Source organism: Vombatus ursinus, unplaced genomic scaffold (genome assembly GCF_900497805.2).
Source record: "Vombatus ursinus unplaced genomic scaffold, bare-nosed wombat genome assembly UNPS02014778.1, whole genome shotgun sequence".
NCBI lineage: Eukaryota > Metazoa > Chordata > Mammalia > Diprotodontia > Vombatidae > Vombatus > Vombatus ursinus.
The window spans coordinates 42,721,454-42,749,027 of record NW_020954556.1 but is presented as its reverse complement, the minus strand read 5'-3'; the positions used below and the strand labels follow the sequence as shown (position 1 = coordinate 42,749,027).

General features: G+C 36.4%; 1 protein-coding gene across 21 annotated transcripts in view; it reads right to left on the bottom strand.

Moving 5' to 3' along the window:
* Positions 1–27,574, bottom strand: part of NRXN1 (neurexin 1) — a 1,385,770-nt gene that overhangs the window by 722,235 nt on the left and 635,961 nt on the right. For all 21 annotated transcript variants that reach the window (XM_027865387.1, XM_027865388.1, XM_027865392.1 and 18 more), the window contains 3 exons: positions 24,790–24,912; positions 13,495–13,876; positions 11,603–11,793 (listed from right to left, as the gene is read on the bottom strand). In XM_027865387.1, the coding sequence (XP_027721188.1) occupies positions 11,603–11,793; positions 13,495–13,876; positions 24,790–24,912 (696 nt within the window). The remainder of the gene's footprint in view (positions 1–11,602; positions 11,794–13,494; positions 13,877–24,789; positions 24,913–27,574) is intronic.

The following is a 27,574-nucleotide window of genomic DNA, read 5'->3' as shown; positions in this document are numbered from 1 at the left end:
TTAAGTTAGACACATTAAATAGAAGGAGTGGTTAAACAATAAATAAATTTAAGATGAAGGGAAGTTTGTTGCCTATGAAACAGGCATTCCATAGGGTACAATGGAAGGGCTAGGTGACATTAAGATGAAACTTTAGGGTGAAAGGGTGAGGGGCATGGGAACAAAGAATTTAGTGGAAGGAGGTATAGAGTAGGGTTTGGATGATGATTTATGGGAGTTTGGAGTCACTGGGATGTCATGTGTGAGAATCTTCATCATTGAGTGGGAGATACCACCCATCTACCCTCAAAGACAGTTGCAGCAGCAGAAGGGAGGTCTGAAGTAAAAGGGAGGGTTATTCTTTGCACTGGAAGTTCTTCACATTATATGGGAGATCAGCCTGGCAGCAGGAGGTGTAAAATGTCCTGTGCTGGTATAGATGGTTTTGGTTGCTTTGGGGCAGAAGAAGGATGCCTAGACTAGTCCCCAGCAGACTTTACGCAGGTGACATGCTGTGCCCAGCAGGAGATGGAAGGCTCAGGGCTCTTGTGCCTCCATGATCTGAGGTCTTCTCACCTGAAGAAGCTGACTATGAGAAGACAGCAGTAAGTACCTTGCCTGGTCCCTAACAGCCTTTCCTCAGCAGACATGCTGAGCCCAGCAGGACAAGAAAGGCTTGGGGCAATAGTGTACCCATGGTCTGAGGTCTTTTCATATATATCTTCAAAAAGAATATGTGTTCATGTATCTCTTTTTGAGGTATAGAAAATTAGAGTTAGCAGGGATTTTAACAATCACTTTGTCAAATCCATTCGCTTTGGAGATAAAAAAATGAAGGCTGAGGGAGATGAAATAGCTTGTCCAAGATTACACAGCATTTAAGTGACAGAACCCAAACTTGTGCCTAGGTCTTCTGAGTTATAGCGCCTTCCTGCTCTTTCTATCTAATGCAGTTGCTGTGAAGATCACATGAACATCAGAAACTACAAAATACTCTATAAATACAAGTCCCCAAATCAGTCAAAAGCCAAGTATTTGGCAATCCATAATGAGGGAAGGAGGGGAACAAATGAAATAAGGATGCATACTGGCCAAATTGTGGCATGGTTTTGGATGGACAATACATTGAGTTTGTCCATCAAGACATCTGTCTATGATAGATGCTGTAAATGGAAAAGAGACTGGGTATAGAACTGAATAAGTGGAGACGGGTTGAATCACTTTTGGGAAATTGTAGAGTGACTTCAAGGGTCCCAAGTATCTGGATGATTTGATGAGAGACCTAATTTCACCCACTCGTGAAATTCTTCACTTCATTTTGTCACTGTATATGGCATACAAGGAATGAGATTTGTGCAGGATAACAAACATCTTCTTTAAAAAAAAGAAGGAAATAATTTTGGGAGGTTTAAGGAGCCAGAAGGCATTTATACCTTTCTGTGAAAAGCAGTCCCAAATGAAAAATGTGAATTTTAACTAGAAGTGGGGGTGAGACAGTAATGGAGGAGGCTAAGAGGAAGATAAATAGAACTCTGGAACCTGGAAAGCTCACTATTGGCAGACCTGACTGGGCCATCAAAACTGGGAGCTTTTGGTATCCAGAGGACAGGAGACAACAATGGATGCCTAGGATCAGAGCACTGTCAGGTGGAGAAAGGTCTGAGAGGTTGGAAGGCAAACAGGAAAAGAGAGGTATTTATCTGCTTTGCAGTTTTGCCTATTGTTGAATGACTAAACAACCTTATCATAGAAGTGATAAGTAGTCATCCCACTGGAAAATTAGAAAAACAAAACAAAAAACACAGCAGAATTATTGTGGCTTAATTAAAAAAAAAATCCAAATGTGATGACTACTCATCACTTCTGTTGTGCAAAGTGGCCACAGGAGGGCATTTTATCCCAATATTTCATGGCATGTTGTTGAATCTCTGGATCTGCTTTATTTTCAAGGTGTTAAGTGCAGACATTTGAAAAACTGCTTTTTGGGAAAGTTGAGTATTGAAAAGTGGTTGAAACCAATCCGTTTTACTTGGCATATATAAAGATGCTTCTCACCCCATTCTTTTTTCTTTCCCCAGCTAGGCTATCATTAGCAGCCAGAGAAAGCTCAACATACAACTGGGATTAGATAGGCAGACAAGTCGTTCTTCCAAACAAGCCAACACCCTGGGAGAAGAAGAAAGGATCAAAAACGGTGAAATCTTTTGATGCAGAATCAAGGGTTATGGAACACAACATTTTTAGAGGCCAGAATTTTTCAACTCCTTTTATTGCATATTGAGGTTTGCACAAACTACCCAGATGAATGGAATGCAAACAGCCGGTAAAGATAAAACCAAAAATAGACAAATGTTACGGTAGATACAAAGGACCACCCCTTCCATCCCAAGTCTGCTTTTCTACAAGCAAAGAACCAATTGGGACAATTTTACCTGCATTAAATCTTTCTTCTCTTTATCATCATACTCATCTTCATTGTTATTGCTTGTTTTTTTTAAAAAAAAATGAAAATACATTGGACTGTGTAGGAGATTGTTAATCATCTCTTATCAGCGAGCTGAAGCTTAGAATGGAATACATTGTCTTTTTTTATGTTTCAATGCTAAAGACTTGCAGTGATGATTTAAAAAAAAATTCCACCAGAAAGAATACATTTCTCTAAAAGGGGAAATATGGTAGAACTTCAAATATGCAGAAAATAGAGGTGCAGAAGATTGCCTAGAACAACTAAACCATATTTTTTTCTCCTACATGCCTTTATGGATGTACGTTTTGTGGCATTGTGGTGCCCTCTAGTGTCTTTTTGAGGTATAGTAACATGTGGAAAAAATAGTTGGCATTGAATCAATTCAAAACCATAAACGATCTGATTTTAGCCCAGGATTTGAAAGAAAATAGGTAAGGTCTGAGATGAAGTGAAACTCAAATGTTGGCAGGTCACAGACATTTCATGTCTTCATGTTTTTGAAGCTCATTGCCACCATATTTACCCCATGAATCTTTCAGAGACATGTCAAGCTCTTATTATATGCAAAACATGGGGTTGGGAGGGAAAATGCAAAATAAAGACACTGCCAGGTATGGGGAAAGCTAGTCAAAATGTAGCTGTCTCATTAATTTCTATTAACTCATTCTTAATCATGTTTTTTAAAGTTATTTTAAATCATTTAAAGTTCCCTATACAACAGTTTGTCTCCTTGACAATATCATTTGCATTCTCCTATTGCCACCAAGACAGGGAGCCAAAAGGATATTACAGGTTCAGGAGGAGAAGTCTATATACTTCTTATTATCCCTCGAAGCTTCAAACCCTATTCATCTGTGACCTGCCAGCAAACCTCAATAATACTGAAACTCACAAGATAGGATTCTTTCATCCTCTCCTAATTCTTGCAGTTGACACCATCTGACACTGAGATTATGTCCTCGACTTTTATGAATTACTTCAGCACCTAGTTCCCAATCTTCTGTTCTACTCTATAGCCTGCAAAATTTCTTGGGGATGCCAACATCCATATCGCTGAGCCCTCAACATGCTTTTCAATAATTTTCTTCAGATCTACCTGTTCAACTGTAAAAGGCTATAAGACATTCTTCCCACTTCAGCACTAGCATGTTGCACCAGCGATGTCACCATAGAATTGAACAGAATACCAACTAAGATATAAGAAAGATCCTGAACTAAAAAGTCCATTCCCTGACTAAATATAACCTCTTCTTCTTATACTTACATGGGCTTTTGCAATCTAACATTACCACTTCTTCTCCCTAGTTCTGAACACTATCCCTGTACTTCTTCCTTTTCAGCCAATCTACCTTCTTCACTTTCAAGCAATCTACCTGCTCTATTCTCAGCCTTGTCTCCAAGATTAGCTTCTTTTAAAATTTTACTAGTTTAGTGCCTAGTGATTTCATGAGTCACTTGCAGCACTTTTCACTCTTCACATTTTTATGTTCTGCCAATCATAAACCTTTGATAAATCACACCATTGAATTTCTCCATTTTTACTCAGAGATTGTTGAGTTTCAGTAAAGATAGTCACAAAAAATATTTTTTTAACCTCATATATGCAGGGTTCAGTGTCTGTTTGGGTCTAATAGTTAATAAATTCCACTCATATTGTCTCACTACCTTATTCCTTACAGTGACTGTTCCATATATTTTGCAATCTTCCAAAAATCCCACAAGTCTCCTTATGCTTACCCTCACCACAGATGATCCAGTATCCAACATCATTGAGTACCTCTAGAATCAAACATAAACTCCAATTTGGCGTTTAAAGACATTTACAGCCTGGACTTTTATTTCTAGCCTTTTTACTTTTATGTTACTCCCTTCTAAGGACTCTATAGTCCATTTGCACTAAAAGCCTTGTTCTTCACACATGACATTCCATGTCCCATCTCTTTTCCTTTGCACTTGCTGTCCACAATACTTATGTAACCCAGGCTTCCAAACAACTCTGGGTTGTTTTGTGTAATGATGTTTACATACACACAAAGAAAAGTGACTTCTTTTGGTGGAGAGAATGTTGAGTGCAACATAATCATGATAAATACCTGTGTAAAGGAAGGAATCAGTTCCAGAGTCTCTTAAAAGAGAGACATGTGGTTCCAGAGACTCTTGGGAGAGACACAGGGAGAGATCAGAAGCAGACATGTAGGGAAAGCTGGCTCTTCATAAGTTTTTTACCCTTGGTTTCCTTTAAGAATTAGCTAGAGCATGATCATATGCTAGTACCTTCCCATTGAAAGCTAACTTGAATCTACTTTGTATGTATCTTGTATTTATTTATATAAGTCCAATACACTTTGTCTTTCCCATTAGAAGATCAATTGAAGCATTCAGGGACTGCTTTCATACTTTTTTTTTTCCCTTTGGCATACTCAGTACAGTGTACTGACTTCAGAAATTCTTGTTCATCCACTGATTAATATCTGAGGTAAGTTTCCTCAACTTATCATTTTCTTTCTTCTGCTCCTTAGCAGCATCACCCATTATCTCTTTCTCTTCGTCCCTCAGAGGGAAGATATATCCTTGCTCATTATCAAAGGTAATCCCTCGATTTATTCCCATGATTCCTTCTCTTCCTAGCTCCTCAAGGGCCTTACTCCAGGAATCACCTTTTTCATACATTGTCAATCTCTCCCTCCCCAATGGTTCTTCCACAAATTTCTTATTCCTTTATTCAGTCCTCTCATCCTATTGCTATCATCTTAGTATAGTTTGTGATCTCTGCCTGAATGTATAAAAGTTCTCCCAAATAAAGCTACTTATGGTCACATTATATACTTAGGGGTAAGATTCTTATCATTTGAACTCTCAGTTAGTACTAGATTTTTTCATGTTTTCATGAGAACAGAGGCAAGCAGGGCAAGCCTAAGCTTGGTTTCTTTAAAAAAAAAATAAGGCAAAAATCTATGTGGTCATTAACAAATAAGATTATATATTTATAAACATTTGCACAAATATGTGACAAGTAATTTTACATTGATCTTTTAAACAATTAAGGGCTACAAATAGAAAATCTTCTCTTATCAAACTCCCATACCATATTGCCAAGCATTCCTTTCTAGTCCATTAATGTTCTCTACATAAAACATGCTTATTAAAGATTTGTTCAATGAATTAATGAATAAAAGGATTCTGGAAGACAATATGTATACTAGAAGGAGTGTATGATCTTCTTCATGTACATATGTGGTCATATCACTCTTCTGCTTAAAACCCTTCAGTCACTACGGATTAAAGTATAAACTCTTAACCCAAGGTTGAAAGCCTTCTACTCACTGGCAGCATCCTGCCTTTCCAGTGTTATCTCATGACTTCCCTTCCCCTATCCTTAAGAACTAGCCAAACTAGACTCCCACAGTCAAACTGTATACATCCCACACTGTCTGAATTTTGTGCCATTGTTCATGACCTTTCCTTTGACTAGAATCCCTTCTTCCAATTCAATTTCCCAACCCATCCTACAAAGCCCAACTTAAATGTCATTTCCTCCATGAAGTTTTCCATGATCACTCAGTTGGCACATTTTGACTTTTCCCCTTTTGAACCTCAAGGAAAAGTTTACACCTCCAGTCTATGCTTATCATATATGATTTTGTATTATAGTTTAATATATGTGTGTGTCATATACCACTACTAAATGTTAAGTTCTATAAGGAAAAAATGTTTTATTCAAATTATATTTTAGTCCATAGCACAGTACTTTTATATAGTATTGCTTGATTAAAGTGTTTTAATTGTGTTTAACTGTTCTCTAAGTCATATGTTCTTAAATTTTTTTGTGTGTATGTGCTATGGAACCTTTTGGCAATCTGGTGAATCTCTTCTAAAAATATTTTTAAATGCATAAAATAAAATATATAAAATTACAAAGGAATCTAATTATAATGAAATGAAGGCATCAAAGGATTAAAAAAAAACAATTTTATGGATTCCCAGGTTAAGAATCCTTGCAACTCTAAGAAAATAACCATTAAAGTGATTTAAAATAAAATTATGCCTCCAACCAAAAAACAGGTCAAAATCATCTTGTTACTTTCAAAATCACTCAGTTATAACAGACTAATCTGTAAGTAAAGTTGAGCAACACTACAGTTTAATGCAAAAGTATTGCAATTTAGAGTCAAAAGAATATATTGGAGTTTGAAAACCATCATTTACTTTCTGTGGGACTTTGAAAGTTACTTCAATTTTCTAAGTTTAAGTTTCTCATCTATAGATGCCTTCCTGAGCTACTTTAGAAGGGTGGTTGTGAGAAAAATTACATACATATATATATATATATATACATATCATACATATATATACAAATAGTGATATAAATAAGTGAATACCATCATCACATTTATATTACCTTTCATGATGAAGAGAATAACTTACAGAAATAGTCTTTTAAACTGGAAAGCACCTCTCTAAATTCCAATTTTGTAATGTTTGTTTTATATGAAGCAGAGAAAATATGTAAAACCAAGAGCACTAATAAAAAATGTGATAATTATTGTATAAAGAAATGCAACTTATTGACTCCCCCAGCAATAGAAAATTCTTATTTTTTTCTCCCCAGTTTAGTGATGTTTTGAGATGAGTTCTCTATACACTTTGCTTCCTGGACTGATATGCAATCAATGACATACTCAGATTTCTCATTTAGTATGAAGGTATGAATTTAGAGTTTTTCTCTATTCAAAGTCAAGTCATTTATTTGGGATCAAATAGTTTTGATTAATGTTATAGCCTACTGAGCTGACTACTCTGCCATGGTTAGCAGTTTGGTCAGATTCTACATAATTGATTACTGAGCTTCATTCTACTAATAATGATAAAGGAATTCTGTAGGAACTAAGTAGATCTAACAGTTAAAATTTAATAAGAATGATGTAGAAATGAAATTTAAGAGGGAGAATGTAAATAAAGTCTCAAACAAGTTTAAGAAATCAACTTCATAAACATAAGATGGGAGAGGCTTGAATACAAAGAAGTTTTCAAACAATCTGAGTGATTTCGTGAACTGCAAACTCACTATAGGTGATTGTTGTGATATGGTAACAAAAAAAAGGCTGCTTTAAGTAAGGCATAAAATGCAGAAATACTGAGGTGACAATCCTTGCATTCTCTCCCCTGATCATGCATCTGTATAGTGTATTTAATTCTGTGAGACATGTTTTAGGAAGGACATTGATAAGTATCAGAGTATACAAAAAATGACTACTGGGAAAATAAAAGTCTTGAGATTATGTCATATGAGGAGCAATTGTAGAAAACTAGAATGTTAAGTTTGTAGAGGAAATACTTGGCAGGGCCTGATAGCTGTCTTCAATTATTTGAAAGGTGGTCACATGGAAGAAAGTTTAGACTTTAATTAATTCATCTATCTATCTATCTATCTATCTATCTATCTATCTATCTATCTATCTATCTATCTTAGCACCAGAGGATAGAACTAGTAATAGGAAGAAATAGTAAAGAAACGAGTTTAGGCTTGATGTGATAAAAGCAAATAAATGAAAACAAACAAAATTACATTTCCTAATAAATTGGACCTATCCCAGAGTGGAATGGGCTGCCCTGGAAAGTTCCCCTTCACTAGAGGCCATTAAGCAAAGGCTGTATGGTCACTTGAGTAGTATGTTCAAGGGCAAGTGGGATTCTAGATTAAATGTTGGATGTTGGTTGCACTAGATGTCCTGTGACACCCCTTCCTACTCTAAATTCGGTAAAGCTGAGAGCTCATGAGAGGGAGCCAATATAATTTCCTTTCTGTGGACTCATTAAGACAATTCACTTTTTAGGTGTCAGAACAAAGTGTGGTAGTATATGAAGTCAATCAGTCAACTTACAACCTTTTATTAAGGGCTCACTCTGGGTCTGGATGTGAGCCTTTCTTTGGGACATTTGTTACATCTCATCCACTGGGGATGAATAGGTTAGTCCAAACTGTTGTGGGAGGGCGGAACCAATACCTTGCATTAAGATTCTCCCTCCCACCCTCTGGTTTTTTGACAGATGTTTGATAGAGAACCTTGGTCCCTAGAGGAATAGGTGCCTACACTTTGGCATAGTCCTCTAGGGAATGACTAATCCTCTTTCTCTTTAGTCCCAGAGGTGGGCCTCTTGGTCAAAGGGATGGCAGCAACTAGGATAATGGTGAAATATTAAGTGTTCCTGGTCCCCTAATTTCATGACTCAACTCTGAAGAGGTATTAGAAAAGATATTTGCCATTTGTACATGTTCTCAACCATATGACATCAATAGAAAACAACCACTTAGTCAAGTAGTGGAAATTCTTGAGAGCATGGGAAGTTTTCAGGGCAGCACCCATCCTGGGATAGCCTCTTTAGGAACCCATGTTTGAAGAGTTCCAGAATCCAGTCTTCTAAAGTGATAAGGTAGAGTTCCAGGCAGGTGTTTGTCTCTTGGGGAAAAGAGTCACCTCCGTGTTCCCATTAGTTGGAGGGGAAGCTGTAGTATGGAGGAGCAAACGGTTTGGACTTTGATTTCTACTACTGATGTAAATTATTTGGACAGGATGGGTTTGATGGGAACAGTGTTGCCTTTCTAACAAGTTCATTTCCCTTCCTGTAGAGATCCAACCTTTCATGTAGTGCCATAAAGATGGATGACATATATGATTTTGGAATGAACATGACACCAACTGGAATATTGAATGGTTGCCCAGAAAACAACCCCAAATTTATTTTCTTCCCAAAGGGAGCCTAAAGCATCGAGTGTCAATACAAGTCTGGAAGACAAGAGAGGACTCTGGAAGGAAGAAGAAATTCATTGGAAGAGAAGGGGAATTTTATTGATTGTAGGCTACTCTGAGACTTTATGTGTTTTCTGAATTTCCTGAGGGAAAATAAAGTTTATCTTATCCTCAATGTTCATGGTTACACTGAATGGGTTTAGAAGGAATCACATCTGTGGAGATATTGAGAAGAACTACATTCTGAGATATTTTTATTGGGGACATAATGAGCTAAAGATAATGTGTGTTGTAGGGTGAGTATTTAAAGAGTTATATGGATTGGCATGGGGTGAAGGATTATAGGTTACAGATACAGTATATACAGTGTTCATTCTGGTGGTACTCTGTTTCTGTTGTTCCCCTACCTCCCAAATAATTTTCCAGTCATAAAATATTATACAGTTTATTTTTTTAAAAACAGCCCAAAGGCTTCCATCGAATTTTGAAGCCTTTTATCAATTCAGAATCAGAGAGAACTTTCACATAGGGTTCTCTGATACTCCCTCTATCCTCACTTCTCAATAACTGATGGGCAAATTGAGACAGTATAGTACAGTGGAAATAAAGCTAAAATTGGAGCCAGAGGAGATAGGCTTGACCCCTGTTACTTACTATCTTTGTGATCTAGGGCAAATCACTTCACCTCTTTGGGTATCCATTTCCTCATTCATGAAATGAGATTGAACTGCATGAGATCCATGATCTCTTCCAGCCCTAGATTTTTGATTCTATGTGATCCCTTCCAGGTGTGAATAGATGATTCCCTTTTTGAAACATTTACTGAGCAGAAAATCATTCCTACTAGAGGATGCTTACCCTTTTGTCTTTTGTCTTTGTAGAGTCAAGCTATGTGTTTGCATGTAGCACCTATCTTAAAAAAAGAGACTATAAACTACTTTCATTTCAGTCCCTGGGTTTACATGGGCAGCTTCCATAAAGGCCTTTTTCCTGCTCTGTCTCTGCCTCTGTCTTTGTTTCTGTTTCTCTCTGTGTGTCTCTCTCGGTGTCTCTCTCTGTCTGTGTGTCTCTCTGTGTCTCTTTGTCTCTGTCTCTCTGTCTCTGTGTCTCACTGTCTGTCTGTCTCTGTTGCTCTCCATTCATTCAAACAGTATGCTTTTCTTCGTACCCTTTAGGTGATTTACCTGGCAAACTGACTGAGTTTCCAAGTCTCTGTTATTTGACAGTTGCCACCTGACTGCTGTGCACAATAGGCACCATTTCCTTAAGTTGATGAGCATAAAAATACCTTCCTTTTACACTTTAGGAAAGGAAGAAAGGGAAATGTATCTGCCCTTTTAACCAGGGTTTTACTTTTTTAGCTGAACCCTTTGACTGGTGGGTACAATTAGGATGCCCTTTAAGAGTAACAACTAATTCTGTGAAAGAAGGTAGGCAGCCATCAACAATGCAATTTATACGTTGAGCAGATGTATTTTCTGGAAATATGTTTTCAAATTAAATGCTGAATATTTGCTTCTCTTCTTTCTTTTACCATGTTTCAAAGAGGCATCTCTCAGCACTTAGAAGGAAGAGCTGTCCGGGTTTGTCTCAACAGTTCCCCCAATCTCCAGGGTGGTCTTTTGACTCAGAGAGGGGGAAAGGTACGCTCTTTAATACTAATGAAAAGCTAAGGCTTACCCAAACTTAAATTTGATTTCAAAGTTGCCTTTGAGCTATGGATTTCTTAGCATGTATTTCTGATACACTCTCCCACTGTTACTTTCCCCACTGGGGAAGTTTCAACTTGTTCTCCTGAGATCAAAGAAATCTATGTAGAAGGAAAACCCTGTTCAAAATTTGACCCCCTCCCTCCCCCTTCAGAGGGCAGATGTTGGAAGAGCCATTTCTTTAGCAGGGGTGAGGATCCACTGTTAAAGACACACATGTATTAGCTAAGCTTTCTGACCCTCTGACACATGCCTGTAAATATCTGTGAAAGCCTCACCAGGAAGTGCTAACAAGCTTGAAGAGAAACTTTACATATACTGGCCACCTTGACCACAAATTTGTTAAGAAGAATTGGAACTTTTTTAAGCAACCAACCAAACAATAGCAACAAACTTAAACTCACTCTCCCTTTTCTTCTAACATCAAGAAGAATATATTATTTCTAACTCTTCAAACTTTTACCATGCATGTAAGCAGTCCTAGATGTTGGCTTTTTTGAAACCTTCTATGAAAAATACATATATATTTCTGCCACATTAAAAGAGAAATACAGGATTTTGTGTTGCATTATGAATTACCTGCTGTCAATGAAATAGTAGTCAATCTGACTAGAGCAACAAAAAAAAAAAGCTTAGAACTACGGATTTTTTTATTTAAGTAGAAAGTGAAATTGTGACCCAAACTTGTATAGACTTACTTTTTAGATCTAAATTCCTGGCTCCTGCTGTGCTTTGGGTGGTGATTTTGGTATCGATCTTGACTGTGTGGAGATTGTTGGTGTCTCTGGAGATCATTACGTTATGCCACTGGTTGTCATTCAGTGGCTTATTTGAGCTCCCTTTGATGAGGTTAGCACCATTTCCCAAGTCAAAGACATAATGCAAGTACCTAAGGAAAGAACAAGAGAGGTGAGTGATAGAAGGGCTTTTGAATTTGGATTAAGTAAGACACCTGGGTGGATCATATAGCCGAAACCATTTTTAATTACCTGGGAAAAGATACTACGTTTTTGCAACAGGGGAGACAGATTATTGTATATGCAGTGAAATGTAAGCTTCTTGATGGCAAAAAAAATGCTTTTCATTATTATCTTTGTATTCTTAGTACCACACAGGGCATGATAGGTGAATAATAAATGCTTGTTGGATGGGATTACATTGTAAAATGGTGGAAACTATTTTTAGTTTAAAAAATTCCAAGCATTAGATACCATATTTCCACTTGAATTGCCAGGAAATTTGCTTTGAAATTTCATCTCTTTCCATTGTTTTTACTTCTATGATATAGAGTCAAATCCTAATTAACTGGGAACTTGGAAAAATTAAGTGTTCTGATTAATTTAATTTTCTAATTAACTTAATGATAATGATTTACATTTGCATAGTATCTTATAGAATACTTTCACATATATTATTTCATTAGAGACTTGAAATGATCTTGTTTGATCAGAGAGGACACAAGGATTGGGTGCTTCCTTTTACATGAGCAGACCAAAGCTCAGAAAAATAATTTGTTGAGACCTTCATAGCAATTGACAAGGATAGGACTTGAATCCAGTGCTTTTGACTCCAAATCTAGCACTCCTTAAACTCAACTTGCAAGATCCTTACTGAAAATCTCTCTAAAATATTTCAATTCAATTTCTTGTCGATATAATGATGGTCACTGATCAGAAATTCATCTCTTGGTTTATTCTTTTTTGTTTGTTTGTTTTGGTTAGGCAATGGGGTTAAGTGACTTGCCCAAAGTCACACAGCTAGTAAGTGTTATGTGTCTGAGGCTGGATTTGAACTCAGGTACTCTTGACTTCAGGGCCAGTGCTCTATCCATTGCACCACCTAACTGCCCCTCTCTTGGTTTATTATTAAGAGAGCATAGACAATCTATGAATGTTGACTAAATGAGTTACTGAATCTATGGGAAACATCTGGCTTTCTGAGTGCCTTTTTTTCCTAGCTAGCTATCTCTATCTTACTTGTACCCTCTTCTGCTTGGTTTCTCATCCCTCTTCTGTAATCTGCGAAGAGCCTTATGTTAGAAATTTCCATCTCCCAGGTAACCCTGCTGATTGATGTCTGCCTTCCAGTGTCCTCAAAAAATAGGAAGTCAACCAGACATGACTGAGCAAAAATAATTTCCTTTTTTTCTTCACAGAATTTCGGATGAAAGAAAGGTCATAGACTATCTAATTCAAATGTTACCTAAACGAGCATTTCCTTTATCACATCCCAAAGAAATATTTATCTAGGCTGTTTAATGATCTCTGCTAAGGGTAAATTTATAACCTCTCTCCTAAAAGTGGAAGTCAACAAAAGAATTCCATGTAACTGAGGTCTCTGTTTAGTTGTATTCTAGTTATTTGGGTTTTTAAAAATATTTTGCCATAAGATCACAAATTTAAAACTGGAATAGACATTATGAGTCCAACCCCTTGCATTTTACGAATGAAGAAACTGAGGATGATAGAGGTCAAGTGAATTACCCACAATCATAGGGGTAGTAAATAGCAGAATTGTGATTTGACCTAACCTGTGCCTCTAAATTCATAGCTTTTTCCACTACACCACGCTTGATTTGGTATACACCTACCCTTTAACTAATTCAACCACGATAAAGTCATTTCCATCGCCACTATTGTATAAAATCAATCCATCTAGGGATGTTGTCTTGAATTGGAAAAAAAGATGCATAGAGGTGTATGCTTGCAATGTAGCTAAGGCAACATAACTTGATTTGGTCTTGAAAGTGACAGGATCTGCTATGATGTTTCTGAAGCCAAATCTGGCATTTAGCTCACAGTAGTCTATGTCGCCATTTTTACACAAGTCAATATATGCCATTCCATTAAAAGTCAGGCTTTGTAGGTGGCCAATGAAATTGGAGGGGACAGAGGACAGATAACGCCGCTCTGTTATGATTCCAGTTTCTATGTTGTGGAATTCCAGCCTTGTGTGATCTCCTGCCATTTGGCCTAGAAAGAGAAAAAAATAATAACATCATTGTAGTGTTTCATTGAAAAAATATAAAAAAGAATTAGCAATTTCAAAATTACCACAGAAAACATAATTCTTTAAAACGTAAGAGATCATTTTCCCCTTGTTTTTAAGTTGTACTAGGTACAAAAGACCTTCTTTTCTCCTCCTTCTTGACCTCCTGCTTCTTCATTTGCCAATTGTGTTTTAATCTCTGGTGTGAAATTTCTGGTGATGATCCTCTTTAACCTTAGTTAGTATAGTCTTCATATAGCAGAGTTCATTGTTGGAATAACACAAGGAAGTGAGAATTGTATACAACATCTGTTATCTGTATTTTCATTTTTAACTATATAAGTCCCATTAAAAATCTTCCATTATCAGTCCAAGTTAAAAAAAAAACTAGAACAGAGTAAGTAAATGAATGATAAAGCATTTATTAAGCACTTACTCTGTGCTAAGAACTAGGGATACAAATAAAGGTGAAATCATTCCTGCTCTCAAGGGGATTATATTCTAATTGGGAGAGATAATACATAAAAGGAAGCAAGAAATCAGGGAAGAATGAGGTACAACTTCATTGACTTGGTTTGGAGGTGGACAAGGAATGACAAGTTGACCTGGTTCTGAGCAAAATAAAGTTAGAAGCTCTCATATCAGGGCCCATGGTGCCAGAGGCAAAGTCCAGCTCATTCTGGTGGGAAAAGGTTGAGGATAATTAGAGAAATAGAACACTGAAGCCATGAAAGCTGCACATCAGTCACCTAACTTTCTAGGGGCTTATCCCAACTTCATGGTTAACAAGTTCTTATTTTGCAACTTGATTCCTTTCCAATGCAATTTCACATTACCATTCTCAGTGAAAATGGAGAATAGCTGCTTATTACCACACACTTAAGTAGTCTTCTCCTTAAATTTAAAAAATTAACTAGGTGTCTGCTTCTGACTTTTTAAACAAATAACGATGATTCTTCAACCTTTTCACACAAAAATTTCCCAGTCCATCTGTAAGTGACACTATTTTAGATTGTATACATGGTCCACTTAGTGTGCAAAATCTCAGTTCCTAAATTAGGCAAATTATTTCCAAAAGAAGCATGACAGCTATAGAGCACACTAGCAAAATTATCTCAAAAAACCTTGATGTTATGTTCTTCTTTCCATTCCTGAATGAAGATGTGGTCATTTAAAAAAATCACATACAACAATATTGAATAGTTATTAATGATTCATTCTGAGCCCAGATCATTTTCTGTCATGATCCATGCAGAGTCAATCTTGTTCTGTCTTGCCTTTGTACAGATAACTATTACTTCTTTGATTTGTCCTTGCCCATTTTAGTTGACATCTTGCTTCTTCTCCAAATTTTCAAAGTCATTTTCACTTCTAATCAAGTTGTTCAAGGTACTACTCACCCCACTCAACTTGGTGTAATTTGAAAGTTTACCGAGCATACTCTGTTCCATCATCCATGTCATTAATGAAAATGTTCATCAGTTCTAGGCTTACTACCATCGGTTGAGAACTTCCACTTGATATACCAGCCAGGCTGACATTTTTTAAATCTTAGAGGTGAAGGGACCTTGGAAACCATCTAGTCCACCCTGCATTTTTCTTTTTTCTTTTCTTTTCTTTTAATTTTATTTATTTTGAGAAATAGAACAAACATTTTCGTAACATAGAATAGAAAAAAGATGATTGAAATTGAAACTATAGATCTATTATGCACAATTCCTTTTAAATATATAATAAAGTTATTATGTAACTTTTTTCCTTTTTTTTTTCTCTTCCCTGTCCCCCAAGATGGCTACCATTAAACACAAATCATTCTATACATGCTTCTACTGATCAGTTCTTTCTCTGGATGCGGATAGAAGCTCCCTTCATAGGTCCTTTGTAGTTAATTTGGGTATAATACAATCTAGTCTACCCTTCTCTTTTCACAAATGAAGAAACTAAGGTTGAGTGATTCAATAACTTGCCCAAGGTCACCCAACTAGTTTGCTGCCTTGTTTAGACTTCAAGTGTCCTGATTTCTTCTTCTAGTGTCTTTCTACTACATTACAGCTGCTTTTTAATCAGTAATGACTTCTCTGATTTCATCCCTTCAACTAGTTAAAAATACTTTTCTTTCATTTAATTAAAATAGTGAGAACTAGATCTTTAAAGAAACTTTAAAATGTTATTAGCAAAATAAAAGACCATTTATCTTATTGCATTTGCCTATTTGACAGCTGATAATTTCTCCCTATATTTAAACAAAATCCATCCCTAGGCACACATACTCCTACTCAATTTTCACCTTCTTTCTTTAGCCCCTTATACTAGTGGCCCTACATTATCACTATCCTTCGACCTGCTTTACTTTCCTTCCTATTTTATTTTTTTCTGTTGTTAAAGTATCATATTGTTATGAATAGCAGGCCACCACTTTCTCCCAACTCAGGGGAGCTATCTCAGGCCTTTTTTCATTTGCAATATCTAACATCATGCTATCTAACAGTAGGATACTTCTTTGGGTCTTTTGTCCTTTCATCAATCAATAAATACACATTGATTAATTGCTCATCATAAATCCTGTGCTTAGTGCTGGGGATGTAAAGCAAAAATAAATCAGTCTCTGCTTCCAAGAAGCTTATATTCTATCAGGGCCCCAGAATCTAATTTTAAAATATATGGTAATTTGGATTTCTGATTCTTATTTAGCTATAGTTTTACCTGTCCTCTACCACCCTTTGGGGAACCTATCTCCTGGGATAGCAATCAATCAATAATCAATAAACATTTATTAAGTGTGTGTTATGTGCCAGGCATTGTGCTAAGTGCTAGATCCTCCATAGCATGGCATGTCACAGGATTCATTCAATGCATTTGCCGCCAACAAATATTTTAACTTCCAGGAAGGATTGTGTGTTCAAGGTGTCAAAAGCTGACCTCAACATACAGTTAAGCCATTTGGAGAAATTGTTTTGTTTGACTATGCATATTTGTTACAAGAAATTTGTTTTTCTTGTCTTTTCCTTCCCTCCACCCCAAGTAGGGTGGGGGTGGGGAATGGGAGGGAAACAAAATATATTCACATTAATTGAAAAAATAGAGGAGTGAGGACTTCTACATATTTGAAATGTATACACTTTCAGTTGAGGTCACTGTATTATTACTTTTGCTTTTTATAATAGACTTTCCATGAAAAGGGAGTAATCTGTAAGTTTATGTAATATAAAAGCAAAACAAACCAATAAAACTGAAAGTGACAAAAATATGGAGTTCTCTACTTTCTTTTCTTAGTTCATTTGTTTACAACAGTCAATAATTTAAGAATATTTCATTGATTGCTTGCTGAATCATTAGGAATAACCCAAAGCAATCATTATAATTGACATTTGAAGAAATTGAGGGAATTAGGACAGCAAGTGGTTAATTGTGGGAATGGAGTGAACCACACTTACTCTATAACTCAATTCTGGAGCTAACAGTTTCTATTCAATTATGCATCTAGTTCAATTTTAGTCTTATGAGAAAACTTGATTCAATTGTGGGAATTGGGATAAAATCTTATTCAATTGCTTGAGCCTAACCCTATATGGCTGGGAAACTGGACCCCCTCTCCCTGCTGCTAAGAAAATCTTAACTAAAGACCTAGGTCATGCTGACCAGAAACTCAGTCAGATTCAAAAATTGATGCAAGGAGTTTTCTTACAATTGCACATCTCAAGTAACCCATATATCTTATCTGAAAATGGGCCGTACTGGTCAATAATTAGTCAATAATTAGTTATTATTTCCATATTCCTTTGATTGTTTGCAGACCTTTGGAGGGGAGTAGGACACTTCTTTTCCTGAATTTAGGGAATTACATCTGTTTACTCTCCTTTTCCCAACTTGGAAAGTCCCTAATATTTCTTCCAATTAGAAATCAGATTATCTAATGTTGTTTTGTTTCTTATTATTTGATTAATTGTTTTTAATGTATAAAAGTCTGTCTTCCCCTGTATTTGGGGTCCAGGCTAAGGAGGCCTGGTCCCTCATTGTCAGGCAATTGGCATGCAACGCTTAATAAATCCATGTGCTCAGAAGGTTGAACCTTCTTCCCTCAGTCATTTTATCGTTCACCTGCCACACATTTAACCTGTAAAGTAAAGGCTACAGTTATCATACCTATTTTGCTGATAAGGAAAGAGGAGCTAAGAGATCTACCGACTTGCCTGTTGATGTGGCTAGTATCAGACAGGCTTTGAACCTGGGTCCAGCACACTGCCCCCTACCTTATCCAACCTCATGCTCCATGAAGCTTTTAGACTACAAAAGGGGATCCTAATTTATGCACTATGAATCAAAGGGTTTGAGGAGCCTGCCTTTGATAAGTTTCAATCCCTTCAAAATTTGATCCATAAGAGTACTGAGCCATGAAGATCCTATTGATAAATCGAATCAACAGGAAAATATTTACATTCTATGTTACCCAAAGCTGCATAGAGCTCAGAGGGCCTTTTCCCCTAACCTTATTGCATAAGACAGTTTATTCAGTATACGTCCTTATTAACCTATAGACTCTGATTACATGAATCTTGATTTTCAGTATTTTTTAACAACGCAGCAGAGAAAACCAAAAAGGAACCCCACTGTCTAATGTTTCAGCTTCTAAGATTGCATGTTAACTGAAGCATCTGCCAGGCTCTACAGTCTGCAAGTCATGACTGGAGGGACTCTTTATTAATCAAACATTACTTTCATCCACTCAGCCTAATCCTAGGCAGTTAAGGAAACTTAAAAAATCAAAATGAGCAACATGAATGAGGAGAGGACTTGCTTGGTAAGAGTATTAAAGCACACTGGAACAAGCCCAGGTTAGGAAAAGACAAATCAGAATTTGGAGTCTAGGTTTAGGCTTCATTCACTTTCACTCTGAAAATTAAATGGAAAGGCCTAATTTTATCTTAAGGAAAAACATTCCTTGGCATCAAAATTATATCCTCTACCGCTTAGATCCCTGCCCACTTTTAGTGGCATTTAAAACCCTTTACAATTTGGCTCCCACCTCTTTCTAGACTGAATTCACATGATTTACCTCGTACACTCTGTGTTCCTGCCAGACTGGCCTGCGTCCTGCTCCTCATGTTCAACATTCTATCTCTTGCCTTCACACAGATTGTCCTCATTCCTAGAGTGCATTCCACATTCACCTTTGCTTTTGAGATCTCAAGTTCCTTTCAAGGCTCAGATGCTATAAGAGGCCTTTCCTGACCTACTTCCACATGGTAGTCCTCCCCCCCACCCACATCATCTACCCTCATAATCTGTCTAGCCTTTTATATAGGTATCCTGGACATAGTAGGTGCTTAATAAGTGCTTGTTCCCTTTCCCTTCTCTTCATCACAATGCTTAATACATAGAAAATGCTTAATAATTTTTTTCATTCATTCATTCATTCCCCTTGTAACTTATTTATTTCTGTACTTCTTGTTTTCTCTTGGTAGACTGTAAGTTCCTTGAGGACAGAGACCATTTTATTTTTGCCTTTGTGTCTCCAGTGCCTGGCACATAGTAGGGACTTAATAAATGTTTGTTTTGTTATTGAATATTAAATTCGCCATATTCCTATGCCTTGTTTCTTAGTATCTTATGACCCTGTCCTGTTCAGCTGTAACGGTCAGTTGTAAATCTTATTCGTTCTCGCTAACAATGAAGAATTCCCCATTTCATGTTGAATGTATGTGCTTTGTTCCTTCTGGCAGTTTTGCCAATAAATTTGGCAACCTTAACTAAAGGTTTGCTGAGCCAAAATATCTGTGCAGGTCAGCTTGATGAACTACTCACAAAAGAAAAATTTGGTTATTTATGGACTAAGGAGGGTAACAATGAGAGGGCTGGTACTGGAGAGGGAGAAAGAAAAAAAAAACCTTGGAAGATGATGAGGGAAGGAAGATGAATAGGAAAGGAGCTTAAAACAATAAAATTTAGGAGGAATAACAGAGTCCTGATGGTAAAAAAAATTGTCCAGTGTATAATGTATATAGTTGAAATGAACTCTGAAATTTTAACTGAAGGTGTTGATTCTTGTTAAAAATGTAAACAACCCTGACAGGAGTTAACCTTTGAGCTATTATTAGATATCTCTAGAGAAGAATGTAAGGGCACATTTTGATAGAAAGGATAGAGGAGAGAGAAAGTTAATGGTATCTGATGTGGGAAGGGGGAGGAAATGCCCAGAAAGTTGAGGCTATGAAGGGCTGAAGGCATCCTAGCGTAATGGAAAGAGCACAGGATTTTGAAGTATAAAGCTGAGGTTTAAATTCCATCTCTCTGCTACTTACTAGCTGTATGACCTTGAACGTTTCACTTAATCTCTCTAGGCCTCAGTTCCCTCTTCTGTAAAATGAAAGGATTGAATTGGATGATGTTTACAGTCATTTCCAGCTCTAAATACTCTAAGATAAATTTTATCTGACAGAGCTAAAACTTTCATTTTCTGAAAGTTCTCTCTAATGTCCTCTTCCTTTATTAAGTATATATCTTTATGGCCTCTACTGCTGCAAATACTTATATGCCCTCACAGAAGGATTAAATTCTATTTTTAGTTTTATGTGTTTAGGATCATAGGATTTAAAGCTGGAAGGGATTTTAGCACATGCCTCTCACTTTACAGATGAGCAAACAGAGGCCAGAAAGGGGAGATGAATTTTTCAAGTGAAAAGTGGCAGAGCTATGGTTTGAACCCAGGTTCCCTGACTCCAAATATGAGTTCTTTCCAACATAATCATTGCCCCCTGTCTCCTTATGCCAGGGTAGAGTTAGTAGTACACAGATTAGAAAATCAATGCTTCCTGTAAGCTCCAATTTGCTCATAGGTGGTCACTGGCCCCTGGCAAAAGGTCAAACTCTGGCATAGGTTTTAAAAAGAAAAGCTAAAAAATACAGAAAATTTCAGGAATGAATAAAAAAGCACTTAAGGGCTTACTGTGAACCAGGTAGTGTGCTAAGCAATATATATATATATATGATATATATACACACACATATATATATGCATACATATGTGTGTAAATATATATCATATATATACACATACATATACACAAACACACAGACATATATATATATACATACACCTTTAAGCACTATATATGTATTTACATAGAAATAGACATATACAAAAACATCATATACATATACGTATACATATATATACACATATACATATGTATACATGTATGTGTATCTCATCCTCTACTCCACTTTCTACCTCTTGCTCTGGGCACAATTGTCTTATCAAGACTGCCACTGTTTCTGGAAAAGATATCAGTTGACTACCATATGGATCATCTTACCATCCAGTGATGGCCCATATGAAAAATCCTTTCCCTAACCATCACTCCCCTATATGTATATGTGTGTGGTATTTGTATATGTATACATACATATACACACAAATATAGGTGTAAACACATATATACACACATATGTATATACAATATACATCCACATATACATATCCACATATGTTTATGTATATGTGGGCATATATACAGACATACATGTATAGGTGAGTGATGATCAGGGAAAGGATTTTTCATCTGGAAAGTCACAAGGATGGTAAATTGACACATAGAGTAGTCAGTTGACATTTTTTTAAAGAAACAATAGCCATATTGATAGGACAATTGTGCCCAGAGCAAGATATGGGAGTAGTTCTATATGATGATAAGGTGGATAAGCAGTTGGTCCAGGTAGATGGCTGGATGGGATGAAGATAATGGTCTGGACTAGGGCTAGCTATGTTGAGCTCTGATAAGTTTGCACTCACTCACTCATTGTTTGAATCACTCCAAAATGACTAAGCAACAAAAATGTGCCTCTTTCCTTCTTTCTTTCTTTCTTTCTTTCTTTCTTTCTTTCTTTCTTTCTTTCTTTCTTTCTTTCTTTCTTTCTTTCTTTCTTTCTTTCTTTCTTTCTTTCTCTCTATCTTTCTTTCTCTCTCTCTCCTTCTCTCTCTCTTTCTTTCTTTCTCTCTCTCTCTTTCTTTCTCTCTCTCTTTCTTTCTTTCCTTCTTTCTTTCTTTCTTTCTTTCTTTCTCTCTCTCTTTCTTTCTCTCTCTCTTTCTTTCTCTCTCTCTTTCTTTCTTTCCTTCCTTCTTTCTTTCTTTCTTTCTCTCTCTCTTTCTTTCTCTCTCTCTTTCTTTCTCTCTCTCTTTCTTTCTTTCCTTCCTTCTTTCTTTCTTTCTTTCTTTCTCTCTCTCTTTCTTTCTCTCTCTCTTTCTTTCTTTTTATCTCATACTTCTTTTCACAGAATAAGCTATCCTGGCCCTGGATGGCAGGTGGTGTGAAAACTTGACACCACCATGGTTTTCTCCACTGTTGTTGCTTGACTGCCCACATATCTTGGATGAGATGGGATCAACAACTTTACTCCTTCTGGTGACACAGAGAGTCACACAGCTTTACCATCTGCCTTGTTCCTACTCCTTCACTCTCCTGGCGATATTATCTGATATATTTATGTAATGTAAGGACCTCTGAGCCTTGCCATCCATCTTGTTGCTGGACTTTTAGCATTTCTAGGTCTTACCATCTTCTCTGAATCTGAACTTTCTTTTGTTTTTAATCATCCCCAACTAGAGTATGAGAACCTTGAGAATAGGTCCTGTGTCATTTTTCTATTTTTATCTACATGCTTAGCAGAGTACTTGGTACATAGTAGTACTTAATGAATGTTCTTTCTTTTTTCTCTCTCCCTCCTTTCTTTCCTTCCTTCCTTTCTTCTTTCCCTCCTCCCATCTTTCTTTCTTTTTTTCTTTCTTTCTTTTTCTTTTTTTCTTTCAAGACAGTTCAGTCCAAAAATGAGAGTACCAAAGCTGAGGAAATAGGGAAGCATGGTTTCTGAATATCTAAAAGAGAAACCTGCAGAAGTCCTCTTAAACAAAAATTGGAACAGAAAAGAAAACAGGTCAGTTCCTGACTTCTATTCACTCAGAGCCTGCCATTTTGTCCTCTTGTCAATGTTTGGCACTGGAAATCTCTTCTAGAAAAGCTCATAGGGGCTTTTTTTTATCATCCAAAATGGGAATATAGGCACTTATGTGCTAAGTAAATCTTTATGTTGCTTATACACTTGAACTGCGGAATTCAGCTCTGTTCTCAAGCTTTTATGTTCATCACCAACATTCTGTTCACTTCTTCGAGATATGATTTGTGTCTTTCTATCCTGGTGCCTTTATACATACCCATTTCTGTCACCTATAATACATACCTCTATTTTTCTTCTTTCCTAAAAACCTACCCATCTTTCAAGGTTCTCCACCATTCTGGCTGCAGGTACTCAGTAACTGAGAAGCTGGGTACTATTATAGATTAGACTAGGAATTATAAAACCCAGATTTTAGACCTCCCTCTGTTATTTACTAGCCAGGTCAACTCAGAAAAAAATTCCATCTTTTTGAGTCTCAGTTAGATTATCCAAAATTGGGATAAAAACATTTGTTTTTTGCCTTGTTCAGTTGTTTTAGTCATGTCTGACTCTTCATGACGCTAATTGGGGTTTTCTTGGCAAAGATATTGGAGTGGTTTGCCGTTGTCTTCTCCAGTTCATTTTACATGTGAGGAAACTGAGGTAAACAGGGTTAAGTGACATATCCAGAGTCACATAGCAAGTAAGTATCTGAGGTCAGATTTGAACTTAGGAAGATGAGTCTTCTTGACTCTATGACCAGCACTCTATCCACTGGGGCCACCTAGCTGCTGCCATTTGTTTTTACCAAACTGAAAGAGTTCTTGTGAGGAAAAATTTGGATCAGGTGTGTGGCATTGTTTGGAAAATTATAGAATACCATAAACTGCACTTCATTAATAACTTATTGATTAGCATGATCATATTGGTTTGGTGACCTGACAGGATCCTACCCAAAATAATTTTGCTATATCCATAGATCCTATTATTCTTCAGCTCATCTCTGCTAATAAATGAGGTCATTTTACTCTTTTAGGGCACTAGGATCATTTATAGCACGTACTGAGCATCAAATATTGTGCTGCCCTTCACCAGTAGGTCAGGAGTTTTGACTTGTTTTTCCAGTAGCAGGGATGAAATCATGCTCTTTCTCCTTGTTCCTAGTAGCTCGAAAGGGTTTGAGATTCCTAAGACTTGAAAGATGCTTATTCGCCAACCTGTAGAAATAACCTATAGTATTGACCTTAGACTGTTGATTTAAAGTTGGAACGGAGCTTAAAAGCAATATAGTTCAACCTTCTTATTTCACAGATTAGGAAACCAAGGCCCTGAGATGTTAAGTGACTTCCATCACACAGACAGCTGGTGCCAATGACAAAATTTGAACCATGGGCTGTGATTTTAGATCTTTCCAATTTCCAAAACTCCTCATAATAGTACTGGCCCAAACCAAATCTTTGTATAGTTATGCACTAAAGACACATCTGTGGGTGAATAGTGTCAAAGTGTCTATGGATCTTTGGTGTACTTTTAATTCATTTGAAAGAGTAAGTTAAAGAATGTGCAATAATAGAAAAAATAAATTCTACAAAGAGACTCAAATTCTCCCACCCAACTCCTTAAACACACACATTACTAACACTAAAAGTTATAAAATACCTCCATAATTGAGATTGGTCTGTAAAAATTAATCAGTATCCACTTAATTCAAATATAAATATGATTTTGTGTTAATTTGTTGAGGTAAAATATCCATGACACACATATAATCTTGTCACAATTCAGGACCAAATATTCCCTCTAATAAAATAATTCCATTTATAGGAGGTTAAGGGAAATGAATCATGGGTAGTTTCTTCCAGTCTTGAATCTTTTTATATTTCGGGCAGCTGTCAGCCACAAGTCATGGTCACAAAGCATGGGGTAGGAGTGCCTCAGGAGGTTGGCAGGGGTAGATGATACCACTTACCTGTCATGGCTTGCTGGTCATCCACCATTAACTTTAAACTTTTTCCTCGTCGAACCACACGCACTGTGTGCCACTCATTATCATTGAGGTTATAGCCAGCAAAAAGGGTCTCGGGACCTTTGCCTGTAGGATATGCCAAACAGTCATTATGGAAACTCTAAATCAGTTAACAAATGAACCTCACAGAAAGAGAGAGGTGGAGAGAGAGAGAGAGAGAGAAAGAGAGAGAGACAGAGAAAGAGAAAGAGAGAGACTCGCTGGACCAATGTTAAAGAACGTTTAGAACTATAGCAAGCAAGAAAAATGATGAGTTAACTTACATTTCAACATATATGAGTAATCATTTAAGAAATACCTTTAGCATTTGGTATCGATCTAAGAAAAGGTAAGAAACCAAGTTGTCATAAATAGGCACAAATCAATATGTTGTTTAATCTGATTCTGAAGGCTTCCATATTTATACATAAATATTTTCAATGTTCAGTTACAGCATATTTAACGAAAATATGATTCCTAGTTCATATTTTTCTTTCAAAACCTGTAATTTTTTAGTCAGGGGGCTGGAATTAGATTGTTTAAAATACATCCTATCTGCCATATAGTTTAAAAATCATTTATTGAGAATTGCCTCTTATTATTTGGGTTACTGTATTATTTAATGAATACATTGAGACTCTCCTATTTTTCCTCTAATGTTCCTCAATTTTGGTTTGTTATTTTTTGCTTCTCACTATACTGAGTGTTTTGTCTCCAAAACTAAATGAAAAGCCATCTTGAAATTAATATCCTCTATTCATTCTAAACCCAAGTACTCTCTTTGTGTAAGGGGACTGAGGAAGAACTGGGATAGCCATGAGCTTTATATCCAGTGAAGAGATGGAAAAAAAATAATTCTTGCATTTGTAAAAGAATAAATGGAGGGATAATAAAATAATCTTCAAGAATCAAAGAAAGGTAAGTTTCCCTTGCTACTAGGAGGATGAAAGATAAGAAATATAACTGAGTTAGAAAGCTGCTTATCCTATAAGTCTAGGAACAAATTAAATAGCATTTTTGTAAATATACTTGGAATAGAGAAAGCAACCTGTCAATGTTATGGGTAAATGTTAACCAAATAGTGAAGAATTTGAAATTTCAATGCCAAGGAGTCTTTATGTCTTAGGAAGTTGTCTGAAGCACATAGAATTTAAGTGCCTTGTTCAGGGTGATGTAGCTAATAAGTTTAAGAGGTAGGATTTAAACTCATGATTTCTGACTCCAAGCTGACCACTGTATCCACTCTTCTGCTCTGTCTCTACAAGTTAATAATTGAGATGAGTGAAATGTTTAAATGGCTTTAAAGAAACATTAACTATTTAGCCCAATTCTTCCAGCTTAAGGGGCAAGATTGCAATTATCTTTATTATCTACTAGAAAATGACCAAACTCTGTAGCCTATAATCAGGAAATTAGATATAGAAGCCTTTTTGCTGGTTGTTTTGAATTCAGGCCCCCCTCTAATCAACTCCAAAAGTATTTTGTAAATTTCTCAAACTTTATGGCTCATAAAAGTGGTGCAAGAAACACACTTATTGGGTTTCAATAGGCAAATATATTTCCTTAATTGATTAGATTAAGAGTAGGATAAGCTGTCTCTGAATGCTATTCGGTTGACCTACCAAGCATGTAGTACAATAGAAAGAGGGCGGATATGGAGTCAGATATGGGTTCCATTTCTCGCTAAGGCTCTGCCTCAATTTTTCTCAAAATGAAAAGTTGGACTAGATGATATCTCAAGTTCCTATCAGCTCTGAATCTATGATCTTATGAGTTCTAACATCGGTGGGACCTCATAGCAGCGTAGGCACCTGCCAGAGAGAAGAAAGATGGGAAAGGGAGCATATAGTGGAAGGAGGAGAGGATTTAGGAAGAGAAGAAAGGGAAGATTCCATGATGAAATAGTCAAGCCTTAATAATTATTCTTTCATATTCCACAGGTTTCCTGTCCCTAAATTAGATGATTCTATTACACTTGATTTTGATGTTGATATTTTTAGTATGGCAAATAGTTCCAGTTTTCCCCTCAGTACTTCTGCTGTCAACGACCCTCTAATGAAGCTATGGCTGTATGAGTGATAGAGCTTAAACAGTCAGGGTTAGAATTCCCACCTTTATTCTCACAGTGCATCAAATTAGATAACTAGCCTATGTAGGATCTGTCTCCTCTGATTAAAAAAAAATAAATGCAATAGCATAAACACATATAGTGATGGTTCTATAAAAACACTTTCAGAGAACAGGTTTTGAGAGACAGGCTACTACTCAACTAGAGGGAGTAAGTAAAGTAAGCAAAGGAGAAATTAAAATGTTTTCAGACCAAGTCCTGAATATTAGTTCTTAGATGAAAAGAAATCTCTCCTCTTTCAACAATGTAAAAAGAAGAATTTATTATTTTTTACACCTTTTCTAGCTTACCTCTAGCAACAGGGGGCATTTTCCACTTTGACATATGAAATAAAAAACATAAGATTTTTACAATGGAAAAAATGTTCAGAAATATCTACTTCTGAAGTCATTTTCCACACCTTTCACTATTTTTCATTTATTTGTTAAGTAACAAATGTATTAAGGCAAGATCATTATAACCATGTTATTATAACCTTGTTGATCTTGCAATAAAGTCCTAAAGTCCTATCTGTGACATTCACAACCTTTTCTGTTATAACTATCACAAAATTAATTACAAACACTCATTTTGTTAAAAAAAAAAAAAAAACCTCTGAGTTGACCTCAGATTCTTTTCTTC